General features: G+C 46.4%; 3 protein-coding genes across 4 annotated transcripts; 2 read left to right on the forward strand and 1 right to left on the reverse strand.

Annotated features, from left to right (window-relative positions):
- Nucleotides 1–3320: 3320 nt before the first annotated feature.
- Nucleotides 3321–10951, reverse strand: BRCC3 (BRCA1/BRCA2-containing complex subunit 3). Its single transcript, XM_075162193.1, has 8 exons — nucleotides 10804–10951; nucleotides 10244–10364; nucleotides 9518–9604; nucleotides 8746–8834; nucleotides 8041–8096; nucleotides 7322–7453; nucleotides 6717–6760; nucleotides 3321–5764 (listed from the first exon to the last, which is right to left on the reverse strand). The coding sequence occupies exons 1-8, from the start codon at nucleotides 10906–10908 to the stop codon at nucleotides 5613–5615; spliced, it is 786 nt and encodes a 261-aa protein (XP_075018294.1). The 5' UTR covers nucleotides 10909–10951; the 3' UTR covers nucleotides 3321–5612.
- Nucleotides 10952–15067: 4116 nt separating this feature from the next.
- On the forward strand, nucleotides 15068–21860 carry MTCP1 (mature T cell proliferation 1). 2 transcript variants are annotated; one of them, XR_012675560.1, is made up of 5 exons: nucleotides 15068–15287; nucleotides 15389–15559; nucleotides 15713–15764; nucleotides 16964–17031; nucleotides 20362–21860. XR_012675560.1 is itself a non-coding variant. In XM_075162195.1 (4 exons), exons 1-3 carry the CDS (start codon nucleotides 15180–15182, stop codon nucleotides 15758–15760), a joined length of 327 nt encoding a protein of 108 aa, XP_075018296.1. In that variant the 5' UTR covers nucleotides 15068–15179; the 3' UTR covers nucleotides 15761–15764; nucleotides 15846–16028. The 2 variants fall into 2 exon arrangements, 1 of the variants encoding a protein (XP_075018296.1); XM_075162195.1 differs by lacking the exons at nucleotides 16964–17031; nucleotides 20362–21860 and adding an exon at nucleotides 15846–16028.
- On the forward strand, nucleotides 16964–21860 carry CMC4 (C-X9-C motif containing 4). Its single transcript, XM_075162196.1, has 2 exons — nucleotides 16964–17031; nucleotides 20362–21860. The coding sequence occupies exons 1-2, from the start codon at nucleotides 16974–16976 to the stop codon at nucleotides 20529–20531; spliced, it is 228 nt and encodes a 75-aa protein (XP_075018297.1). The 5' UTR covers nucleotides 16964–16973; the 3' UTR covers nucleotides 20532–21860.
- Nucleotides 21861–21897: the final 37 nt, after the last annotated feature.

Here is a 21897-nt window from a genome sequence, read left to right on the forward strand (position 1 = left end):
AGGACTGAAATCATAAATGAGGCAGAAACCATCCAATCCCTATCCCTAAGTGAGCTGCGATATATGCGAAAATATTTTGGTGGTCAACCAGGCGAGCAAATTATCAGCTGGTTACTCCGATGCTGGGATATTGGGGCCAGTAGTCAGGAATTAGAGGGTAAGGAAGCCCAGCAGCTATGGATAAGGCCATTGACAAAAGGACTGGCAAAGGGGCAGGAGTCCTCGGTCTTTGGAGGCGACTTTGGAGGCGAGTCCTCTCGAGTATGAGGGACAGGTATCCCTTCAAGGAAGATCTTGCAAATTCCCGAAGCAAGTGGACCACCACTGAGGGAGGTATCTAGTATCTGAGGGAATTAGCCATGGTGGAGGTGATCTATAGCAACCTGTACGACAACCAGGTATCCAAAGACCCGAATGAAATCCAGTGCACATGGTCCATGTGGCGAAAGTTTGTACAAAGTGCACTGACGTCATATGCCAACACAATAATGAGTTGGACGGACACAGAGGCATCAACTGTGGATGGATTGGCCAGACAACTCAGAATTCAAAGAGAATCTTGCCTCCTCCCTACAGACCTGTGTCTCAGCTGTGGAGAAGCTGTCCCAACAACTGTCCCAGCAATTAAAGGATAGGTCTTCCTCACCCATACCGACCAAAGTCTCAGCTATTAAGTCAGCTTTTTTCTGTTCAAGGGAGAGGGTACCAGTGGCACACACCACATGCCACCCCTGCGTGACCAGGGAAGGGACATGAGGAAGTGGGATGGTGAGCCTACCTGGAGACTAGAAGCTCGCATACAAGAACTGCAAGAAAAAACAACAGCCAAAAGGCATTCATCCAGGCAAATTACTGCTCCAGTGCCTGTGGGGCAGAGTAGAAGGGCTGATCTTACTTTTGACCCTGATGAAGGGACTTCTGGTTTGCAGTTAAAAAAATCAAGTAATGAATACTCTGACCAGGAATAGAGGGGCCCTGCCTTCGGCCAGACAGAGGAAAGGGACAACCAAGTTTATTGGACTGTGTGGATTCAATGGCCTGGCACATCAGCCCCACGGCAGTATAAAGCTCTAGCGGACACTGGTGCACAGGGTACTCTAATACCATCAGATTACAAAGGGGCAGAATCCATCTGTAGTTCTGGAACGACAGGAAGATCCCAACAGCTGTCTGTGTTGGAGGCTGAAGTAAGCCTAACTGGGAATGAGTGGCAAAAGCATCCTATTGTGACTGGTCCAGAGGCTCAATGTATCTTTGGCATAGACTACCTCAGGAGAGGGTTCTTCAAGGACCCAGAAAGGTACCACTGGGCTTTTCGTATAGCTGCCTTGAGTATGGAGAAGATTAAGCAGTTGTCTAGCTTGCCTGGTCTCTCAGAGGATCCATCTGTGGTGGGGTTGCTGCAGGTTAAAGAAGAGCAGGTGCCAACTGCTACCGTGACAGTGCACTGGCAACAATATTGCACCAATTGAGACTTCCTGGTTCCCATCCATAAGCTGGTTTGGTGATTGGAGAGTCAAGGAGTGTTCAGTAAGACTCATCACCCTTTAATAGTCCCATATGGCCGGTGCAAAAATCTTGCGGAGGGTGGAGGCTAACATTGGACTATCGTGGCCTGAACGAAGCCATGCCACCACTGAGTGCTGCCATACCGGACATGCTAGAACTCCAATATGAACTGGAGTCAAAGGCAACCAAGAGGTACGTGTTTTTCTTGATCCCTTTGGCAGCAGAGCTCAGGCCAGAGTTTGCTTTCACATGGAGGGGTATCCAGGACTGCCCCAGGGGTGGAAACACAACCCTACTATTTGACATGGATCACTACAGACTGCACTGGAACAAGGCGAAACTCCTGAACGCCTGCAGTGTATTGATGACATTATTGTGTAGGGCAAGCTGCCCCTAGGGAGGTCCCACTGTATGTGCTGACACAGACTCCGAGTCATGTGAGGCTCAATTAACCCCTTGGTCTTGGGTGCCAGGAGGGCTGCAATAGCACTGAAAGCAACTTTATTCATGTTTGTTTCGAGCAGTGCCTCGCTTTTACAGTGTGTCTCGTTCTGGACTCAGGGCTTGCATTGGCTCTGCCAGGTTGCGGTGCCTTCTTGAAGGCCAGGACAGTCCTTTCCGAAAAGCCCTGCTTGCACCTGAACCATTGCCTTCCGCCATGCAGCAGACTGGGGAGCTCATGAGGGTTGTGACTGGAAGGGGCGAGCCATGGAATAGGCTCTGCTCTTGCCAAGGACTTGATGCTACCTCCCCACCTGCTTTTTGTTTAGAAGAATGGTTTGCTCTATTTGAGTCTTGTAGGTCCATGTCCTTTGGATTGAAATTGATTTGAAATTCTTTTAGAAAAACTTCTTACTGCAGTATTGCTCTCCTCTTCAAGCCAATTCCAACTGTAAAAACCTTTTGCAGCCTCTTGTGTTCAGGTTTTGGTGGTGAGGGAAGGGTATTTTGGTTTTAAGTTCAACACTCTTCCTCAGGGAATGTAAATGAGACAGGTGTATTATTTACATTAGAGCTTCCCTGCTGGGCTTTTGTAGGACAATTTCTGTTTGGCCAAGCTCTGGGAGGAGGATTTTGCCCCTTTTTCTTCCTGTGAAGGAAAGCTCTGCTCCCACCTGGGTTTACTGATGGGACATGGCTCCTTCTCCCTTGTTTTTCAGTGTGTCAAGCTGTGGCTTGTCCTGCTCTGCTAAACAAGGATCTGCCTGATCACCACTGAAGAGAGACAGATGCCAAATAGCGCACAGGTAAAGTCTCCAGTCAAGGAACATTTATTGAGCAGGGTATGGGTGGTGGCGGGGGTAGTGTGCCCTATGAGGCAGGAGGCCAGGGACTGCCCTGCACTGGTCAGTCAGCCCAACACAAAGAGGCCAGAGGTACAGAGGTGCAATAAGCTGTATCTGCTGGACTGAACAGCTGAAGGGCACTCACACATTTCAGTGCACACACATACTGCGGCCATCTGATGAAGTCCAGAACCCAGCTCTGCCGGCTGGAGAGCCAGGCTGTGGATCAGCACAGAGTAATTAATAACTCATTCTTCTGTCATTGGGATTACAATACAAAAATCACCATTCTAGCCATGCTTTGACTGTGCTCCAATCAGAGCAATGCCCTTCTTGCAGGCTGCATCCATGGGCAAACGCAGGATTTCAGCTTTGTCCTGGAGCTCAGACCACATACAGCTCCCATCAAGTATTGGGAGTCTGAAAGGGCAAAACTTGTTGCTTGGGGAGTGGATAGGGACTGATTATGCTCAAAACCAAACTGCCACCGAAATTGAGAATAAACCTCTTAATGCTGCATTGGGATTAAGAAGCAGGCATTCTCTTTATTACAGCGCTGAATGCACAGGGGATCGTTCCACCTAACGTGCATGCAGCATGTTGCATCAGTTAAAGCTTATATCATCCTACATCATATATATACACATCGATTTCCCTGAAGAGTTATACATAATTCATTCTATTTCCAGGAACTAATTGTCATATTTACATAGTTATTACGCATGCGGCTTGGGTCTCTGAGGGACCTCCATGGGGGTCTTTGGTGGTCTCTGTGGGCCCCTTGTAGTTGCTGAAGAGGTTTCTTTTAGCGTCCTTTCCATGAACTCTGAGTCTTCTTTTCCATATATGGTCTTGTCTTTGCTTATCTCTCTGTTTGTAAAAGTTCTCAAGTTCCTTATCTTGGGGTCAATTGGTGTCTGCTGGTTTATCTACACTCCTCCAGGATGTACCATTCACAGTTGTAAATTATGTCTTTGGGTGCATTCTTGTTTGAGGCCCCTTATAACAAAACTAGCTTCTATCTACTGTAGGCTGTCTGTAACCTCAAGTGGGAATGGCCCCTAGCCTCCCTAGAGAGGAATGACAATCCAGAGATCCTGGTTGGGATCTTGGGAGAAGCAAAACAAAACAAATAACGGAATTGCAGGCCTGGACTGCAGAAGAGCTCCTTTCGGCTTTATCTGGGATGTACTTGGCAGGATGCCCTGTGAGATTGCACTGGAGGGCCATGAGGCCCAGAGCTGCTGGGTGATCTCCAAGGAGCTCTCATCAAACCTGGGGGCAGTGAGGCACCCACCCACCTTCCTCAGCAAAGATCAAGGTAAGGAGCACTTGAACTAGAAAACAGTAACAAAAACAACAGAACAAAGACACTGACCCTTCAAAAACTAATTACAGAAAAATACCATTCACAGCACTTTTAAGGAAAAAGAAAAGCAGTGAGCATTTTACTTCAAATTTTACTTCAAAGTTCTACTGTTTGGACTTTCGCTAATATCAACGCAGAAACATTGAAAAACAACTTTTACAACTTCACATGTCAGTGAAGTCTGACAAAAACAAGCTGGCTAAAAGGCTTCCAGGTCTGACAGCAATTTACAGTTGCTAATCAATATTGGCTATTCACTGGAAAGGGAGTACCTCTTTCTCAGCTATGTTACTTTCATCCTCCCAAAACAACAGTCAAGCTAATGAGTTGTCAGGAATGTCACAACCTCCATTGCAGTAATGCGGGCAGCTCATTTTCATCTACTTGAGCGTGTAAGGATTTAGATTAGAACCAAGGAGTTGAAACAAGTTTTAACTGTGCTGTTGGTTCCTTCACTCACATGAGACAGACTTCACATTACAGAACGCAGATGATGATGTACCTTATGGGGGATACTCTGAAATGCAACAGCAAGAACATGTAAAGGATTAGTTCAACAACAGCTATTTTGTTTCATTTCAGTCTAATGAAATTTCTGCAATTAAGTTCAGCATGTAAGAATGACAGGCTTGCATATCTATCAGTTCTCTTCTCAGCGTCTTAACCTTTTTCCCGCTGGGAAGGAATCACACTCCTCCCACCGAGCCAGCAGAAACAGTTCATTTTGTAGAGATCCTCAGTGCTGGACATGCAATAGCATTACATGAAGTAAAAGAATACAGACTGTGTCCAAAAAATGCAGGCACTGGCACTTCATAGCATCCATTTCATTTCTATTCCAAACAGCTCTGGTTTTGGAATTCTTTATTTGGTTTGAAGTATGCTGAACACAGATCCTATGTCAAAGTTCCGCCAGGTCTCTTCCCAAGCATCCCTCCCACCTCTTACCTGCCTGGGTGGATAACCAGTAATCCAGAACATTACTAGATATAAGATCACAGTCAACTGAAGCTACTAAAAGAAGGCAGAAGTTGGCAGCATCAGATATGACTGCAGGGACACATTTTTCCCCTCTAACCCTCCTGTTCTAGGCTCCTGGAATACATGTAAAGCAGTAAGACTTCTGTCACAATATAGGGGAGGGAGAAACAACATGTTCCCTAGGCCTGTGCCCTCCAGAACTGAAGTCTCTTCAGGTGCTGCCCAACCCCACCACTGAGGTAGAATTGCACTGCATCATGCAGCACCTGGAGAGATACCACTGCTTTCCATCAAGCTGGGGCGGATAAAGCCCTTATCCTTTGGAAGTGCTCTTTGCTGCATGGGGCAAGAGAAGAGGCACAGCTAGTATCTTCACTGGAAGGCAATGTAGGGCCACCCTTCAGGCAGGAGTAGGTCTTGTAGAGTTTTTTCCATGTCTCTTTTCTGAAGGGTCTGCATTTCCTCCTTCACTCTAAAGCAGCTAGTTCCTCCAGGAGCTGCTCTTTCTCCTGCTGCAGCTCCTGCACCCGCTGTTTGTTCTGCTCTAGTCTGTCCTCCAGCCACTGAAGGAGCGGCCCACTGATGGCAGACATCTGGCTGCAGAGGTTCTTTGTGAACACTGGAAAGAGCAAGAACATATCATGCCAGTGCAAACACACAAGACACCCAGTGTGCTACAACAACCCCAAAGCCAGGAGCATTAGAGACAGCCAAGGAAACCCTCCAACATACTGTCCAAGGCAACCAGACATCCCCACAGGAAAGTCAGAATCAGCAGCTTGCTAAACAGGGAAACAAGCTATTTTAATCTGACCTTTAGACACCCAGGGGAGGGATGACAGATCTACAACAGAAATCTGGAAATCTGCATATAAGTCATCATTGATGCTAATTAATTTTTAAATTCAGAAGCAAAGAATGCCTCATTTATTGAACAGGTGAGAATGGACAATGGGGTATTTATCTGGGAACAGAAGCAGGATTAGGATTCACCCTATGTCACTGGCAAAAGCAAAGATGTCATATGCACATAATATACAGGAAGTGCCAGGAGATGCAAGCATGCGTATAGCTCAGCCAGACACTACTTTAAGATTCACCAAATCCAAAATCCCCTTGCTGTTATAACAGCAAAAAAAAAAAAAAATCCAACCAACCCAAAAAAAACAACCCAAAGTCTATTGTAATTTTAACCAATTGTACAAAGGTCAAACAATACAACAGGATTCATAAACCCCAGGATTGGGTTATTTTACAGCCCTTGATGTTTTCCTTTAAAACATTTAGTTACAATTCTGTTCCTCCACTAGACTTTATGTAACCAGGTACCAGTCTCAGGGAATTCTCTGGGTTACACAGTGTTTGTGATTGGAAGTGAACTGTATGGCAAAGAAAAAGACATGCTTTTATAGTTACTTACAAGTGCCTTTTATGGCAAAGGGAGGACTGTTACACAGCTGTGGTCTACCGTTCCCCAAAGTTAGAGCCAAACCAACTCCTGCTCAAGACTCTACTGTTTTGACTCTGGGAACAGCATCCTGGATTCTCGCATGCCGAAAAAGAATCCTTACCTGAGCCATTATGAATCTTGGTTACAGAGTCTAGATGGGTGAGGCTAAGAGAATGAACAGAATGCAAGTGAGTGACAAGACAGCAGTGAATTGCATATTAGGCAAACCCAGGCTATAGAACCAGCTACCTACAAGTCACTGACACTGCAGGCACATCTAAACCTCTTCACTTGTTGAAGCCCTGTACATTCACAAGGATAACAAAGAGCTTACAGCACAGAAATATCAATGTTGAGCACCAGAGGCAGAACAGAAAAAAACCTGATATTTAATCTCATTTTTCAGACTTCTTCTCAGCACTCTTACCCTGGTTAAACACTAATTACTGTCACACACAGGCACATCACTGAAGTGCCACCACACGCTCTAGCTCTTTTTCTGTTGCAGCAAAGGAGCAGTTACGCTTAGCTCTTGTGTGCAAGGCTGAGAGAACTTGAACTCCTTAATGTGAAGGTATTCAATCAGTTCTCCTACAAAGGCACATGAGCTGCTAATGCTTCTTATTTTCTATACCCGTGCTAAGGTTATGATACTTTAAGTACAGCAACAGTAGAACATGTTAGCAAAGACAGTCTTGGAGAGGGGTGCAGCCCCAGTGTTGTTACCTGTGAATTCTCCTGTAGGCATCTTGCTCTTCTTGGCAAAGGATCTTGGGCAGCTCTACAGCTGATTCCAGACACACTTTCCCAATGGTTTCATGGGGGACAACATGAATAGGAATTTCAATCCTTTCATATCTAAAAGGATATCAGATACAATTAACTTCAAAGCAGCAGAGGAAAAAAAAGGACTTCTACAAACCTGCAACAGTCTGTCCAACACATGGCATTGCTGCAGGTTTACTTTTGGGAACACATGCCTGAGTTGATAGGCAAATGGAAGCCTTTTATAGCCACGTGCTTATCTTAAATTTTAATGATAAAATGCTAAAGCAACTAGATGGCCAGTACTGACAATATGATGCATAGCGTGTGCAGTTGGTGACTCTACACCATGCAACCTTGAAGCCTCGACCTCTAGAGTTGAAACCAAAGGGTGGGCCTTCTACACAACAGATTACAGCACAAATTCAAAACCAGACTACAGTGTCCTACACCAAATCTTAAGCTACTAAATTATCTAGGCTAGATTAATCAGTTCTAATCTTTAGATTCTCCTCAAGCAGCCTGCATTAGCAGAAGTAAGGAGACCTCGTTCAGCCATCTCTATACAATATTTGCTCCTCATGATGAACCCAGAAGCCACTTATTTGAGACAACCCAGAAAGGAGAGACAAGACAAAATACAACCTGATGCTGACATAATATTCTTCTGCTGTACTCACTCTGAGCTCTTCTGGGCCTGAATAGATTGGAAACAGGTATAGAGAATCCTGCCTGTCTAAGAGAGACAGCAGAAGGTCAGATTCCAAGAGCAAAAAATCATCTAAAACCACACATTCCTTTAGGAAGCAGAATATGCTTTCAAATAGCATTTTAACAGGTTGCAAAGGTACAATGCTTTTCGCTTTGATTGGTATGCTGGAACTGTTTACAAGCAGATACTGACAGACCCATTAACTATGAAAAAAATCTTAAACAGTAGCTTCCTTGAAAACCTAGACACAACGCAGCACTGTCAGGTTATCTCACACTGTCAGCTTATCTCACACTATAGCAACATCTCCTAAAGAGGCTAGAGGCACAGAGGTGCAATAAGCTGTATCTGCTGGACTGAACAGTCGAAGGGCACTCACACATTTCAGTGCACACGCATACTGCAGCCATCTGATGCAGTCCCAGAACCCTAGTACCAGCCCAGATCTGCCGGCTGGAAAGCCAGGCTGTGGATCAGCACAGAGTAATTAATAACTCATTATTCTCTCATTGCGATTATGATCCAAACATCACCATTCTAGATGTGCTTTGATTGTGCTCCAAGCAGAGCTCAGTGCTTCTTGCAGGCTGCATCCAAGGATTTCAGCTTTGCCCTGGGGCTGATGTTTCTCATGAGTTCTTGGAGGGTTTATTGCCATTTTTAAGTTGCCTACCTTTGTGTTTTTGTCCTCAATGAAGCAGGAAAAGATAAGCCCTACAAAACCTTGGTCCATCATCTGATACATAGCTTGTGTGCGGACATCTGCAGACAAAGAAGTAAGAGAATGAGAACTGCACCGGTCACCTGAAGGAGCGGAAAAAGATTTGCCACCTTCTGAAGGGTGACTTGGAATTTGGTAACAAATGTCAAAAGCTTTATTTTAAAGTACTTACTCAGGTGACTAAGTTAAAAAAAAATTGATCCAATTTAAAATGTAATTAAATAGCAAATCTTTAAAAATACAAGATGAGTTAACAAAACAAGAAATGATCTTAGCATCAGCCTGGTGCCACAGATCACTATATAGCCATAATGTCCAACACGTATAAGATACTCATGCAATTCTTTCAAAAAAGTTTTTGGTTTTGCATTAACACTCACAGTTGTCAAAAATCATCATAGCAGGTCTATGATTCCCATAGCTTGTTTTTTTTTTTTTGGCTATTCCCCACACCCTAGCTCTAGTTTTCCTGCCTGGAAGAACAGTAGTACTAGTAGTAGCTGATCTGTGACTACTGAGTCACGTGCAGTTTGAGCACCAGGGGCATACAGGCAGGAATGGGACTATACTGAAGCCCACCCAGACAATCTTGTCCTACCAGAGGACGTCTGAGAAACCAAACCTTGATAGTTGGGATGTGCAGCTCTGGAAATCCAGTAAATTGAGTAATACAATTAGCCAGCTGTGAGTTTTCATATAGAACCTAAAACAAGAGTGCTCTTACCGACATGCGATGGCCAGACAGTAATATGAGGATGAGAGTGATACCAGCCCACAACTCTCATGGGACGTCCTGTCATTTCAGCCAACCTGTGTGTGAGTCAAGGTGCTTTTGAAACCAATAGACCAAATGGAAGTCAGTTTTTGTACAAGGAAAACCAGCAGAGTTTTAAAAGAGTTTCTCATCAGTCAACAGAATTCCAGATTCCTTCAGAGGGATGACAAGATACGCAGCAGGAAGCTGATGGAAGCCTCTTCCCCAGCACTAGCAGGATGCCACTGCTGCAGAAGCAAATTGGATTTTGTTTGCACGTGGCAGTAAGTGACATGGCAGCAAGCTGTCCAAAACAGCATCCTTGAGTGTATGTAGGGGAAATGCTCTCCAGTGCGCCACACTTGGAAATAGAGATTTGTCAACCTTTCATCTTCTACTAAGTCTCCCTGCGGAACTGCTGCCCTCCCCCAAAAACATACTTCAGTTTTACTTGTGACCAAATAACGAAGAAATTATAAAAAACAGTTATAACACAATTCCACTGCAAACACTGGAACCAACAAAGATTCCAGAGAATGGCAACTGCCAGCACAGCCCTCCAAACCGAACAGTTGTAAAAGGGAAACAGCAGACAACTTCAAGCCAACTAGAACAAGTCTAAAACACAGCACATAAAAAGACGTCTGAGGTAAACCACTCCACTGGCGAGTTTGCTGCTGCCTCTACTAAAGGATATCTCTGCTTCAGTAGAAGCAGCTGAAAGCTGCTCTGGCGAAATTTCCACACGATCTTTTCTCTTATCAGAGCGGCGCAGGATGATCACAGAATGGATATGAACAATTCGGCTGGTATCAACCTAATGACACAGAAGGAAAAATCGATCATTCCTCTGCTAAAGAAATAGCCACCCTCAAAGAAAAGGCCGGCTCCTGTACCTTCAGTAGGGAAAAGGTAAGCATGAGAGTACAGTCAAGCGTGCAGATGGGAAGCTTTCCTGACTCTAAGCTTTGGCTTTCACAGCAGCTGGAACTATGAGTCGGCGCTAGCCAGGAGCGGAGAGCGGAGGCCGGAGGCGGAGCGGCACGGCTCTGCCGGGGAATCGCCCCCACACAGGCCTGTACAACGCTCCCTGCCGCAGTGACCGAGCCCCGCTAGGAAGGTAAGAGTCCGCAGACGGCTATCCCACGGCTCGCACCAGCGCAGGCCATGAGCCCCGCCCGGGCAGCATCTCCTCCCGCTGTGTCCCCCGCGAGCCGCCCGTCTCTCCCCAGGGCAGCCCTGTCCGGCCCCAGTACCTCGCCGATGCAGAGCCCCATGACCTCCTCCTTCTCGGTGCTCAGCGCGTGGTTGAGGCACACCAGGAAAGCGTCGGCCTCCAGATGCACCGCCTGCACCGCCATCTTGCCGCCACCCGCCCGTCTTCCCTCACCACCCCGGAAGTAGGCGGGGACAAGCCTCTCTTCTCCCTCCCGCACTCGGCAGCAGGGCCAATCCCAGCGGGGCTCGCTGGCCCTTCCAGCCAATCGGCGCGGCCAAGGTGCAGTCTGGCTTCCGGAGAGGCGAGGGGTGCCGCGCGGCGGAAGCGCCGTGTCGCCCACGCGAACGGCGGCCCCGGGGTTCCGTGCTGCAGCCGCTGCCCGGGGCGGGGCGGGACAGGGCGGTGCGGTGCGGTGCGGGCGGTGGAGCGGAGGGGGACGGGACGGGGCGGCGCGACCCGACCCGGCTCGGGGCGGCGCTCCGCTGCGCGCCGGCCTCTGGGGCCTGCGAGCAGCCGAGGGGAGGCTGCGGGGTCAGAGGGGAGGGCGGGGGAAGGCTTTGCTCGGTGCACACGGCGCTGGCTGTCACCTGGCGCGGGGCTGCAGGTAGGTCACGGGCGGGCGGCCCGAGGGGCCTGGCCCGGCGCCTCCCGCTCCGCCTGGTGCCGTCTGATGCCGAGGGGCGGCCGCCGAGCCCCGCAGGCCCGGCCCGGGTGGGAGGCGGTTGCTATGGAGACGTGCTGCGCCCTCTTCCCGCCGCGGCGGCCGAGCCTCCCCGGCCCTTCCCGCCTCCTCCCCGCCACGGCCGGCCCGCCGTCCGCACCGGTCCCACATCCCCTCCCCATCCTGCCCTCCCTGCTCCCCTTGTCGCCATCACCCCCACACGCCCTCCTCGGCCTGCCCTTCACTAGGCCCGGCTGCCGCACCCCTTTCCTTGTCCTCCCCTTCCTTCTCCGGGGCTCCCCCACACACTATGTCCATCTCTTTTTGTCTTCCTGTTTCTTTAGATCCTACCAAAGCTAGACCTTCCCTCCCCAAACTGCTGGACAGCCCCGGCTGGTCGGTGAGCATCTGCTACCCCTCAGTAGGTCGGGTGGAGCGGAGAGTGGAGTCCTGGAGGTGCTTGCTCGTGGCGAGTGCTCCAGGCAGAGTAGAGTCCAAACCCCCAAGAAGAAGCTTTAGAGTGAGTCAACATGTTCTTACATCAGCAGACAGCTCATCTGATCCCTGACTTGTTGCAAGACGCAGGCTGGGTTTTTCAGGAACGCTCAGCTCCCTTTTAGCTCCCCAAAGGCTGCGTGCACAGAGGTGTGCAGGCAGCTGCACAGTCTCCACCGGAAGGCCAAACTGGTCAGCCAGCCTTGGTCAGAAGCTGTGTGGCTGTGTTAGCACAACATCGTGCCCAATTCACTAAGCCTCAGCATTGCTTTTTTTCCTTGGCGCCTAAATGGCAGCTGAACTCTTCTAACAATCTGACCCAGTCCCCTTTTAAAATAGAATGTAATAAAGGGTGGAATTTTTTCAGCATGCTGAGCTCCAGCTCTGGGGATGGTCCAAGCGGCAGCTGGAGCAATTTCTTTCACTGTTTTCGTAAAATATTTTAATGTACCCAATTTAAAAGCAAATAAATTGTCTTCACCACAAGATGCAGTCCTCCTCCTGGCCGTTTTCACATTTATTCATATATTGTATAGCTCAGAAATCCACCCAGGTCCCAGAACAGCATTAAACTTCCAAGGCCTGATGCTGACATGGACAGAATACCTGCAAGTCTTGTTCCTGTCTGTGGGGATTGGGCTTTAAATCTCCCCAAATCAATACCTTAAACAGCTCAGACTTCTGCAATTATATTGATGGGAACATTAAAATCTGTGTCAAAGGATGATGCTGCAATCCTGCAAATTTAAGCTGATTGATTGTTTTTTTGTTGGATGTGGTGTTTTTTTAATAGATTATGAAGCAAGCAATATAAGAAACAGGTTTTACAACTTGTTTTAAATATAAGTAAGCTTACTTCTCCTTTCACCCATGTCTTCCTTCAGGCTTTTTTATTGCTTTCTGATAAAATCTGCAAAAATAGGAATTGTGTATGTTTTTCCCTTCTTAAAGTTTCAGGTGCAAATGTCTAAGCGCATGCTTTTTCAAATCTCTTTGTTTCTTTTGTATGTTTGAGTACTAAAGACAGACCTGTCTTACTTGAAACCCAATTGACGGTTTTGCCTGACTTCAAGATTTTATTTGTGGCACTAACTGGGCACCTTCATAACAGTCTTAGAGACTGTTGAAAAGAGAGGCCAGACTGGGCCATTGAACTTTGGCAACTGAACTCAGACCTATGGAGTTCGGAGGAAGTTTAGGACAAATTAGTGGGGCAAAGGGTGAAAACACATGTGAACTGCTGCCTATTCTGCACAGTGTCCTCTGCATGAGACCTTGTTCTGTCGGTCCTGTACCTATCATTACTACCATGTTCATACACAATAAACAAACATACATGTTGTGCTTTAGTCCTCCGACCTGTAGTTCAGCAAGACTGAACCGGGTTAGTATTTGGATAGGAGACCTTCCAAGAGAGTTTACTTGCTGTAGGAAATAGTGTTCACTTACTGAGTAATATTTTTCCCATACTGAAGTCAGTCTTGAGTCTTCTGGTTCTGGGGATGATAGGCTGTAGAAATTCCGCTTTGAATGGAATAAAAGCAAGTTCTTGAGCATTTTTGGTCATGATGGAGCTTTTGGCAGTTTACTGCAGAGTAGGAGAGTATCCTGGCCGAATTCCAACCTGGGTGATTACATTCAGCTGACTGAAAATTAGCACTGGCGATTGCTGCATTTCACTGTTGGGCAAAGTGATTTCCACACATGGGCTTAAATTTGTAAAGTGACTTAGGGTAAAGCAGAATGAAAAGGGCTTACAGAAATGTCCCTTTAACTCTCATAGCTTATTCTTGAACGCCTTGTGAGGCTTGTCAGTTTGCTGTCACATTCCTCTAAATGCCAGTGATCCAGCTGCTGGGGCATTGCTTGGAATGGCTGTACCGCATCACAGGATGGTCTTCAGAACAGTGGTGCTTTTTATAATGCACATACACATTCCCACACATCAAGCAAGGAAACAAACAGAATGGCAGAAAAAGAAATAATAAAAAAACATTCAAAGTTTTCTTTGTTAGAAATTAAAATACTGTGATAGTGCTGTTCAGGCTGATCCGTGGTTGGTGTTTTGTTTTCAAAAAGGCTAAGTGATCCTTTGATTCAAAAAGGTAGAGAAGCACTGATGTTAGATATAGAAGGCAACATGGAAGTGTATTTCCTGTTATATATGTATACCCCAATGTATAATAATTTTTTTCTCTCCCTGACTTTCCCTACTTTATTTTGTACCCAGATTTTCTTGCTCCTGTCTGAAATATGCCTTATAACTTTACAAGTTTTCAGAAGACCACTGTGTTTCACTGGGATAGGAATATTGCATCTGCTTCATAGCAGGAGGATGTTATATGTATTACAGCTTAATTCTGTTCTACTTTAAACCTAGATAAAGAATGAAGACTGTCTGTACCATTTTGATTACCTCTTCTAGGGTTCAAAGAGAGAGTCATTTCCCCTGACCTTCATTTGCTAATGGCTCAGCTTGATCTAACTGGTATACAGATAAACTTGCTGTTAAACAAAAATTCCGGTAGGAAGAACCACCTCAATGTCCAAAATTCCTTTGCCCCTGCTGGTATTGGTGGCTCTCTGTAACCATCTAAAAGCCGAACTACGCAAAGTCACGAGAGCTAATCACGAGAAGCTTGTATATGAATGGACAATGCTGCCATCCTCTTGAGAGATCAGACGAAGGACCCTTCACAATGAGAGTTCTGCAAGTTCCAAATATGAGAGTCGTGCATACGGAGTTTCATGCTTTGTCTCCAGAGTGATCTTCGTTCTTGTTAAGTTAATTTCACCTCTTGTCACAAGTTTTGCTTTTGGGATTTAGACCATCATTAGCCACGGAACTCCTGTGTAAACCGCTTTTTTCTTTTTCTTTTTTTTTTCCCCTATTTTACACAAAGACTGTTAATAGGACTGTTAGTGGAATAAGCAAAGCCAATATTCACAGGGTTTAACTTTGTACCAATAGCACCTTTTGCCCCAGAATGCCTTACAAATGCCATACAGCACGCATGTCCCAGTGTACGGCTTGTCATGAAATTTCTATTCACTTAGGCACCACCTTAGTTTCCCAAGCTGACTTTTAGGGACATTTCAGCACATAGCATCTCATACAATAAGTCAGACGCCACCCAGAGGTGCCTTTCAGGTCGAGAGCTTTCTCCGTGAATGTATTCAGAGCTAAAGAGACCATGTGTGCATCCTGCGGGTTGATGCCGTCCACCTAACGGGAGCATCCTGAAGTGACTGAGGGAATGGCAGAAGGAGGGCACGCTGGCGCTCCTCCTGTCCGACTGTGGGTGCGACGCGTAGGTGTTTACTGCGATGAGCACCGCAAAACGTGGCTTGTGGCTGCGGAAGAGGCAAGTGTCCTTTGAGCTTCCCAGTGATTGTAGCTTTGCTATTGCAGGTGCCTCTACTGCATTGCCAGTAACTGCCTGCTCTTTTTGTTACTTTCCCCCAGGAGGAAGGTATGCTGAGGGCTCGGATCCAAAGAGTTCAGGTTCCCCTGGGTGAGGCGCTGCGACCCAGCCAGCTCCCCCCATCCCGGCTGCCTCATATGTGGCAGCTGTCCCAGGGTGAGCAGTACAGGGATAGTAACTCTCGCGTTTGGGAGATAGAGCACCATCTCATGGTAAGGATGGTGGCAACAATAGACCATAGTCATGCCTGTTTGTGAAGTCATTTGAGACCCTTGAGGGACGGCAAAGGACTGTTATTTTGTTGAAGTCCATTAGCTCAGCCACAGTAACTGTAGACGTATTGAACTTTTCCTTGTCGCTTACAGCTTGGTGGTGTTGAAGAACTGCTGCTTAAACTCGTGCCTGGTGATTAATCTGGTATGTGTAGACATTACCCCTGCTTTGTACTGTGCTCTGTTTATTCCCAGTCATTCTTTAATATGAATTTTTGTCTTTCAGGAGCAGTGGCTCTAGGAAGATGTCGTTGTATATTTTGTACAATAAATGATTCTCTCTCCACTGAAATGCAGCCACCTCTGAGGTGGAAGCAGTTAAACAACACACAGCAACATCACACAAGAGTTTAGGACAGGCAGTGAAGAGGAGTATTGTGTCCAAGTGAAACATCAGGGGGAGTTCTAGGTAGGCAGAATGTAATTGCCCCAAGTGGAGTTTGGCCAGGATGCTGGAAATAATGCCCTAGCGATACTGAAAAGTGCTGTGGGCCGGTGAATTATCAGAAATTTGAAAGGCAGCACCTCCCTAGCTCTGGGCAGGGGCAGGAGCTGAACTGTGGCTCAGAGGGAGCTGACGTCCCACCACCGCTTTCAGTAACAGCGGTGCTTTCCTATAGAGGTCTCCCATCCAACTACTAGTACCACCCGTTTTTGCTCGTCTTTTGATCTCTCACGGAAGATCACAGTTACAGGTGTCACAGCTGAAGAAAGTCAAATTGAGTGTCTGAAATCCTGCTTTCTAGGGATTTGAACAAGATGAGCTGTCCTCCAGTCTGTTTTTTTTTGGGGGGGGGGGGGATTTCCAAGAGACTTTCTTCTGGAACAAAAAAAAAAGCTCTCCTTGTTGTCTTTATGGGACATACACAACTAAGTTGTTTTGTTTTGTTGTTTTTTTAAATGCCTCCTCCAGCTGCAGTTGTATGACTAACACCAAATCCTTGGTTGTGTAGAGCTCACACAGAGGGCTTTTACATAAATATGTGTTTTAGTATAAGAACTGTTAAAAATTAGTCAGCCATGTTAATTTGAATCTTTGCTGGAATCTTTGTGCATCCAAGTGGAAAAGGACACATTTTGACCAGAGAAAAGAAAAAGGCCTTCAAGCCTAGCAACATAAAACTTCCCGTATTCATTGTCGACATTATCATCCTTTAGCCAGACAAACGGAATTCTTGTATGTGTTGGCAGGCATCTGCAAGCAGCAATAGATGTTTTCTGAACTGTCTGTGACAGAGAGGGAAATTAGGAGCTCTTTAAAGCCTTGGCTTTAAGACAGTGTCTTGCCCCTCTGCCCTCTGAAAAGCACGTTGTTTCTACAGTAACATTTTCCTATCATTTTAGTTCTCTGAACATGTCCCAGAAGGATCCCTGCCAGAAACAAGCCTGTGAAATACAGAAATGCTTGCAAGGTACCAAGTGTCATTTTGTCTTTTTGGTGTCTTGATTTTTTGTGATAAAGTTAATTTTTTTAACTTAACCCTGTTCTCCTTTCACCTTGAGAAGGAAGAAAGCAAGCACATTAGCATCACCTGGTTGCAAAGCAAACAAAATTATAATGTCTGGTTTTAATAGAATTCCTTTGTGCTTGATTGTAAATAACGAGACACCATTAGTACAAAACAGAGCGTTTGTAACAGTAATGGGCTTATTTGAGTATACTCCATGCTGGTAGTGAGATCCCGTGTGTAGTCTTGGGACTCAGTTGTAGGCGGGGAGAGCTAGACATTATAATAAGCTCTCTCACAGAGTGGGTAGTGAGGTAGTGGGTGGATTGTATGAGAAGACTGCAGAGCTTCTAGCTCCAGGGGTATTTTAAGAGCAGGTCAGACAGATGTCTGTCAGGAACGGGTTAGGTATATGTGATCTGGCTTTAAGGTATGAGATGGTCTCCCTCCGGAGACCTTTAACAGCTGTTTTGTATTAGCTTAGCTAAATATTTGTAGGGGTGAGGGAGACTATGTGATAATGTGTTTTGGGAGCCTGAGTTGGGGAGAGCCGGCTTGTTACTTGCAGAGGACAGTATTTTTTAAAAAATTTGGTTGCTTCTTGGAAACGGATTTGCCTTATGGAATGAATAAGAGAAAACATTCATCTGTGTCAAGGCAACTCAGCCATATGGGAAAGAGTTCTTCCTAACTCACCTGGTGGAGCCCTTAGCCAGCATGCTCTGAGCTTCACATGAGAATAACTCATGGTGTCAGCCCAAGGACAACGAGGCAGGAGGCTAGCGATGCCACAGCTAAAATTAGCCAGACCAGTTCCACAGCAACTCATTTCTGCTTTTAATTTATTTGCAGACTACAAGCAGGTTAGCTAAAATACAGCAGGGAGGGAGGAGGGGGTCCTGCTGGGGAAGTAGCGGGATGGCTTTGCAGGCTGCAGCAAACAGTGATTGCAATCTGTGCAGATAACACAACAACCCCGGTGGCTGGGGAGGAGCATAGGAAGAAAAGCATGTGGGAAAAAGTAGGGAAAAGCAATAGTCAGTTATTGGTAGATGTCTGTCTTTCCCAGGATTGTTTTTTGGAAGCTGTGCTCAGCTCAAAGCAAGAGCTCAAATAACCCCCTCTACACGTCCCCAACATTTGTCTAGATACTACCTTTTACTCTCTTTGTGGTTTGGAGCCTTCTCCGCCCATAGTAACTGCACTTAAAAGCTAGTGTTTGACCCTGTTTTGGTCCCATCTGTGACAATGTTCTTTTTATAACATTCATGGAGATTATTCCAGGTGTTTTACCTGTCTAGGTTTGTGTACAGATTTGATCTGAGTGGTTAAGTGTTAGCAAAGAAGCTCTTTGACTCTGCTACATGCACTCTCCACTGTCCACCACTTCTTTAGCTATCATTTTGGAGTGCTGTTTATGTTTTATCGTGCTGTGGAGTTGTCTGAGTTGCACAGATGAAGCAGCTGAGTTGACAGCAAAGCAATTTTCCCCTGTAAGAATTAATGTGATAGAGAATGTATACAGAGCCTTAACTGACAAATACGCAGAGACAGTATACACAGTGTGGAGGATGGAGGGCGGAAGCAGGACCTTTGGGAGGTGCTGGCTTTTCAAAGGCTGGTTTTGGAGTGGGTCATTGTTCCAAAAGATCTTGCCTGCTTCCTCTGTGAGACTGAATGCCCACTGTAAATTTATTTTGTGTTTTGCTTATCCATTGTATGACTAACCATTGTGCTTTTCAGGAATGCATCCCTGACAGATAGCAGGGTGTGCCTGTACATAGCTGTAGTTTTAGAAACAAACCTGCACAGGCAGAGGAACAGTTAGGAGAGCCTTGGAGCACTCATCACCGGCAGGTTATGGCAGAGAGAGATTAGCTCTCCTCTCCAAGGGCCTGCCATGCCTCCTAGGCTGCCAGCTTGCACAAAGCAGTAACATCACCATAACCTTTTTCTCAGGGGTGGCTTCTGTGCTTGTGTTACAGGTCACTCACCAACACAGTTAGGGAATTCATAGCCCAGCGATCAGAGCAGGCTGGCTAGCTTGTTAACTGGAAAGTGTTCACTGCTGCTTTCTGGGCTCTCCAGCGGGTGCTGTGTTTGTCTCACATTGGGTTGCTGTGGCTTCTTTTAGTCTTTTAAAAATCAAGGGCAGGTGAGGGGGGTGAGTGCAGCTTTATTGTAGTTGTGCAGCTCATCCAAGGCAGAGTGGGTAGCTCTGCATGCCCTGCGCTTCTATGCAGACAGGCAGGTAATTATTAATTCAAGCCACAGACTCAGTCTGCTCACATACCCGCAGGGCTTCTCTCTGAGAGCCTGGTGGCCAGCCTTGCAAAGCACTGTGGGCTTTGCCACCTCAGCCAACAATGGCAGCCAGCAAAGTGCTAGGGCAGAAAGGATGCTGGACAAATCACCTGTGTCCTGCAGTGCCTGAACCTGCCAGCGCAGTGAAATCTCTCCAAGTCTGAAACAAAGGCAATATGGAGAAAGTACAGAGGTGGGCGTAGCTGTGCTGTGCACAAAGACGTGAGCCCAGTCATTCCAGGTCAGACGAGGAGTTTATTTAGCCCTGTGTCCGAGCTCTGGCAGTGTCCAAGAGGAGAAGCCTAGGAAGGAAAGTGAGAGGAGGTCAAGGAACAGTTGTGTGGCTAAGGGACCTCCTGAGCTAGAGGTGGGACCTTTGTGTGGAAGGTAGTTGTGTCACTGGCTCTGTGCAGTTGGATTCAGCTGCTGGCGTCTGGCTAAGCATTCCTGCTAGCGTGCTGCCTGCTTTGGTTATGCTGCAAAGCTACAGCCTGCCCACAATAGGCCACCGGTAGGAGGTTGGCAGTCACGCTCCTCACTCCTTCCTTTTACAAACCCCGCAGTGCTGAAGGGTGCACATGTCCCTGTTTATACCAAGTCCTCTTTGGATGCTCTTACCTGTAAACCTTACAGTCATATGGCAGCTGGGTCGAAGACCATGGATGACAAGATCCAGCTTAAAAGCACACAGGCTAAAGAAAGTAAGGATTGAATGGCAGCAATAAGTGAAACCTCATTCTTACTGTAGTGAGATGCGATAGCTACAAAACTGGGGGACTGAAGATGCTCCCAGATGCAAGGCTGCATTTGCATGGCTTTAGATAGCTGAAACTAAAGAGAGATTTTTATAGAGCAGAGAAAGTGATGAAATGCTTGTAAGCAGCTCTTGCTTTTCAGAGAAACCCACTGAAGGGCTGGGCTAGATGTGTCCCCTCTGGGGACAAAACCTGTTCCCCTCTGCAGACTTAGTGTCTCCTTCTTATTTTCCAGTGAACAACTACATGGAGTCTAAGTGTGAAACCATGCTTCAGGAAATGCGGAAGTGCTGCGCCCGGTACCCCAAGGGCAGATCCATCTGTTGTTCAGGGTTTGAGAAAGAAGAAAGGGAGAGAGAAAAGTTTAAGATGACTTCAGAAGGAATTCCCCCACCACCTCAGTAACACAATACAGCTCCAGCAGGTGCCGGAGCACAGACTCACCTGCAGAGCTCGTGTGTGTTTTTTGAAGCCTTCTTTAGACTTCCAGGAAAGCCAGATCGCTCCTAGAACACACCATCCGGCACACCAAAAAGTATAATGCAGTACCAACAGATGGCCTGGTTAACAGACTTTATTTTCTGTACCAAAACATCATCTACATTGTCTTTGCATCGCACCTGTGTCTGTGAAAAGTCAACTTGATGTTTTTAGAATGCTTACCTTACTCTAATCCATCCTTGCTCTCAAAATGGAGAACTGGAACCAAGTTATTCTGGCTTTTGGAGCAAGAGGTACAGGAAATGAGCTTAGAAGAGTGAGTGAGTTTAAGCGTGACACATTAAACAAGCCCATCTTGACACAGCAGAAGTATTGCTGCCATCATGCAGTAGTTCCAGACAACATTTGCCTGTCCAGTGGTTCAAGCTCAAGAATGGGAATCGGGTCTGGGGATTGTTCCTAGGTCTTGCATAGATCATGAGTGACTACAAGTCACTTTGCCTAAGTGCCTCACTTTCCCACTGGACAGACTTTTGGTTACTTTATATTTGAATTGCCTACACGCTGCTATTTGCATGACAAAGATGTTACAGAAACATTATTTCAGGGATTGCTACAGGAATAGGATTTTTTTTAAAAAGCAATATTCATTTGAAAGATCTGACTGTTGATATAAAATTTATAAATTTATGTATAGTTGAACACCTTTAAGCAATATGTAACGAACCCAGCGTACTTCAACCCGCTGGTACCCAGAGGCCTGTCACAAAGCCCTGGGCTAGATCCAAGAACCGATTTAGGTGCTGCTTACTGAACAAGCAGTTGTAGGCACTTGCTTTCAACACAGCATTCCAGACTCACTCACAAGCTGGCTGTGTCTGGACCCCAGAGAGAGATGGCTTTTCAGAAGCTCTCACCTGTGCAGCAGAATTTCCTGTGACCTGTAGGAAGAGCTCGATAGACAGGTTCCTGTGTCACCCTTCAGAGCTGCCTAAGTCTCTCCGTCCCCTGTAGCAGGAGTCCAGGCACCTCAGTGGGTGCCAAGTCCATTACAGGGCCTAAGCACCTAAAATTCAGACTTCGAACCCACTAGGCCCCTATCTCTGTCATTAGATCTAGCCGTAAAGGACTTTTGTGCTGTGATCAGGTACAACTTACTCATGAAATACAGCTTCTATAAACAGACCACTGTAGTCTAGGCACAATAGTTGAGTGTATTGAAGCCTAGAAGAGGAAACCATCTGTATTCACTGCTCTGAAATACCATGATACAAAATAAATGACTGGAACAAATTGTAGTCTCAGTTTGGTTGTTTATTGAGAATACAAC

This window comes from Calonectris borealis, chromosome 13 (assembly GCF_964195595.1).
Source record: "Calonectris borealis chromosome 13, bCalBor7.hap1.2, whole genome shotgun sequence".
Lineage (NCBI taxonomy): Eukaryota > Metazoa > Chordata > Aves > Procellariiformes > Procellariidae > Calonectris > Calonectris borealis.

Bases quoted from the DNA above. Each gene is read 5' to 3' on its own strand.
- MTCP1 (XM_075162195.1), top strand. From the start codon at position 15,180: ATGGCAGAAGGAGGGCACGCTGGCGCTCCTCCTGTCCGACTGTGGGTG. The intron at 15,288-15,388 runs GCAAGTGTCCTT...ACTTTCCCCCAG, and splicing joins GGCTTGTGGCTGCGGAAGAG to GAGGAAGGTATGCTGAGGGC. The intron at 15,560-15,712 runs GTAAGGATGGTG...TGTCGCTTACAG, and splicing joins AGATAGAGCACCATCTCATG to CTTGGTGGTGTTGAAGAACT.
- BRCC3 (XM_075162193.1), bottom strand. From the start codon at position 10,908: ATGGCGGTGCAGGCGGTGCATCTGGAGGCCGACGCTTTCCTGGTGTGC. The intron at 8,835-9,517 runs GTAAGAGCACTC...CTTTGTCTGCAG, and splicing joins TGTCTGGCCATCGCATGTCG to ATGTCCGCACACAAGCTATG. The intron at 8,097-8,745 runs GTAGGCAACTTA...TGTCTCTCTTAG, and splicing joins TTGAGGACAAAAACACAAAG to ACAGGCAGGATTCTCTATAC.
- CMC4 (XM_075162196.1), top strand. From the start codon at position 16,974: ATGTCCCAGAAGGATCCCTGCCAGAAACAAGCCTGTGAAATACAGAAA. The intron at 17,032-20,361 runs GTACCAAGTGTC...CTTATTTTCCAG, and splicing joins AATACAGAAATGCTTGCAAG to TGAACAACTACATGGAGTCT.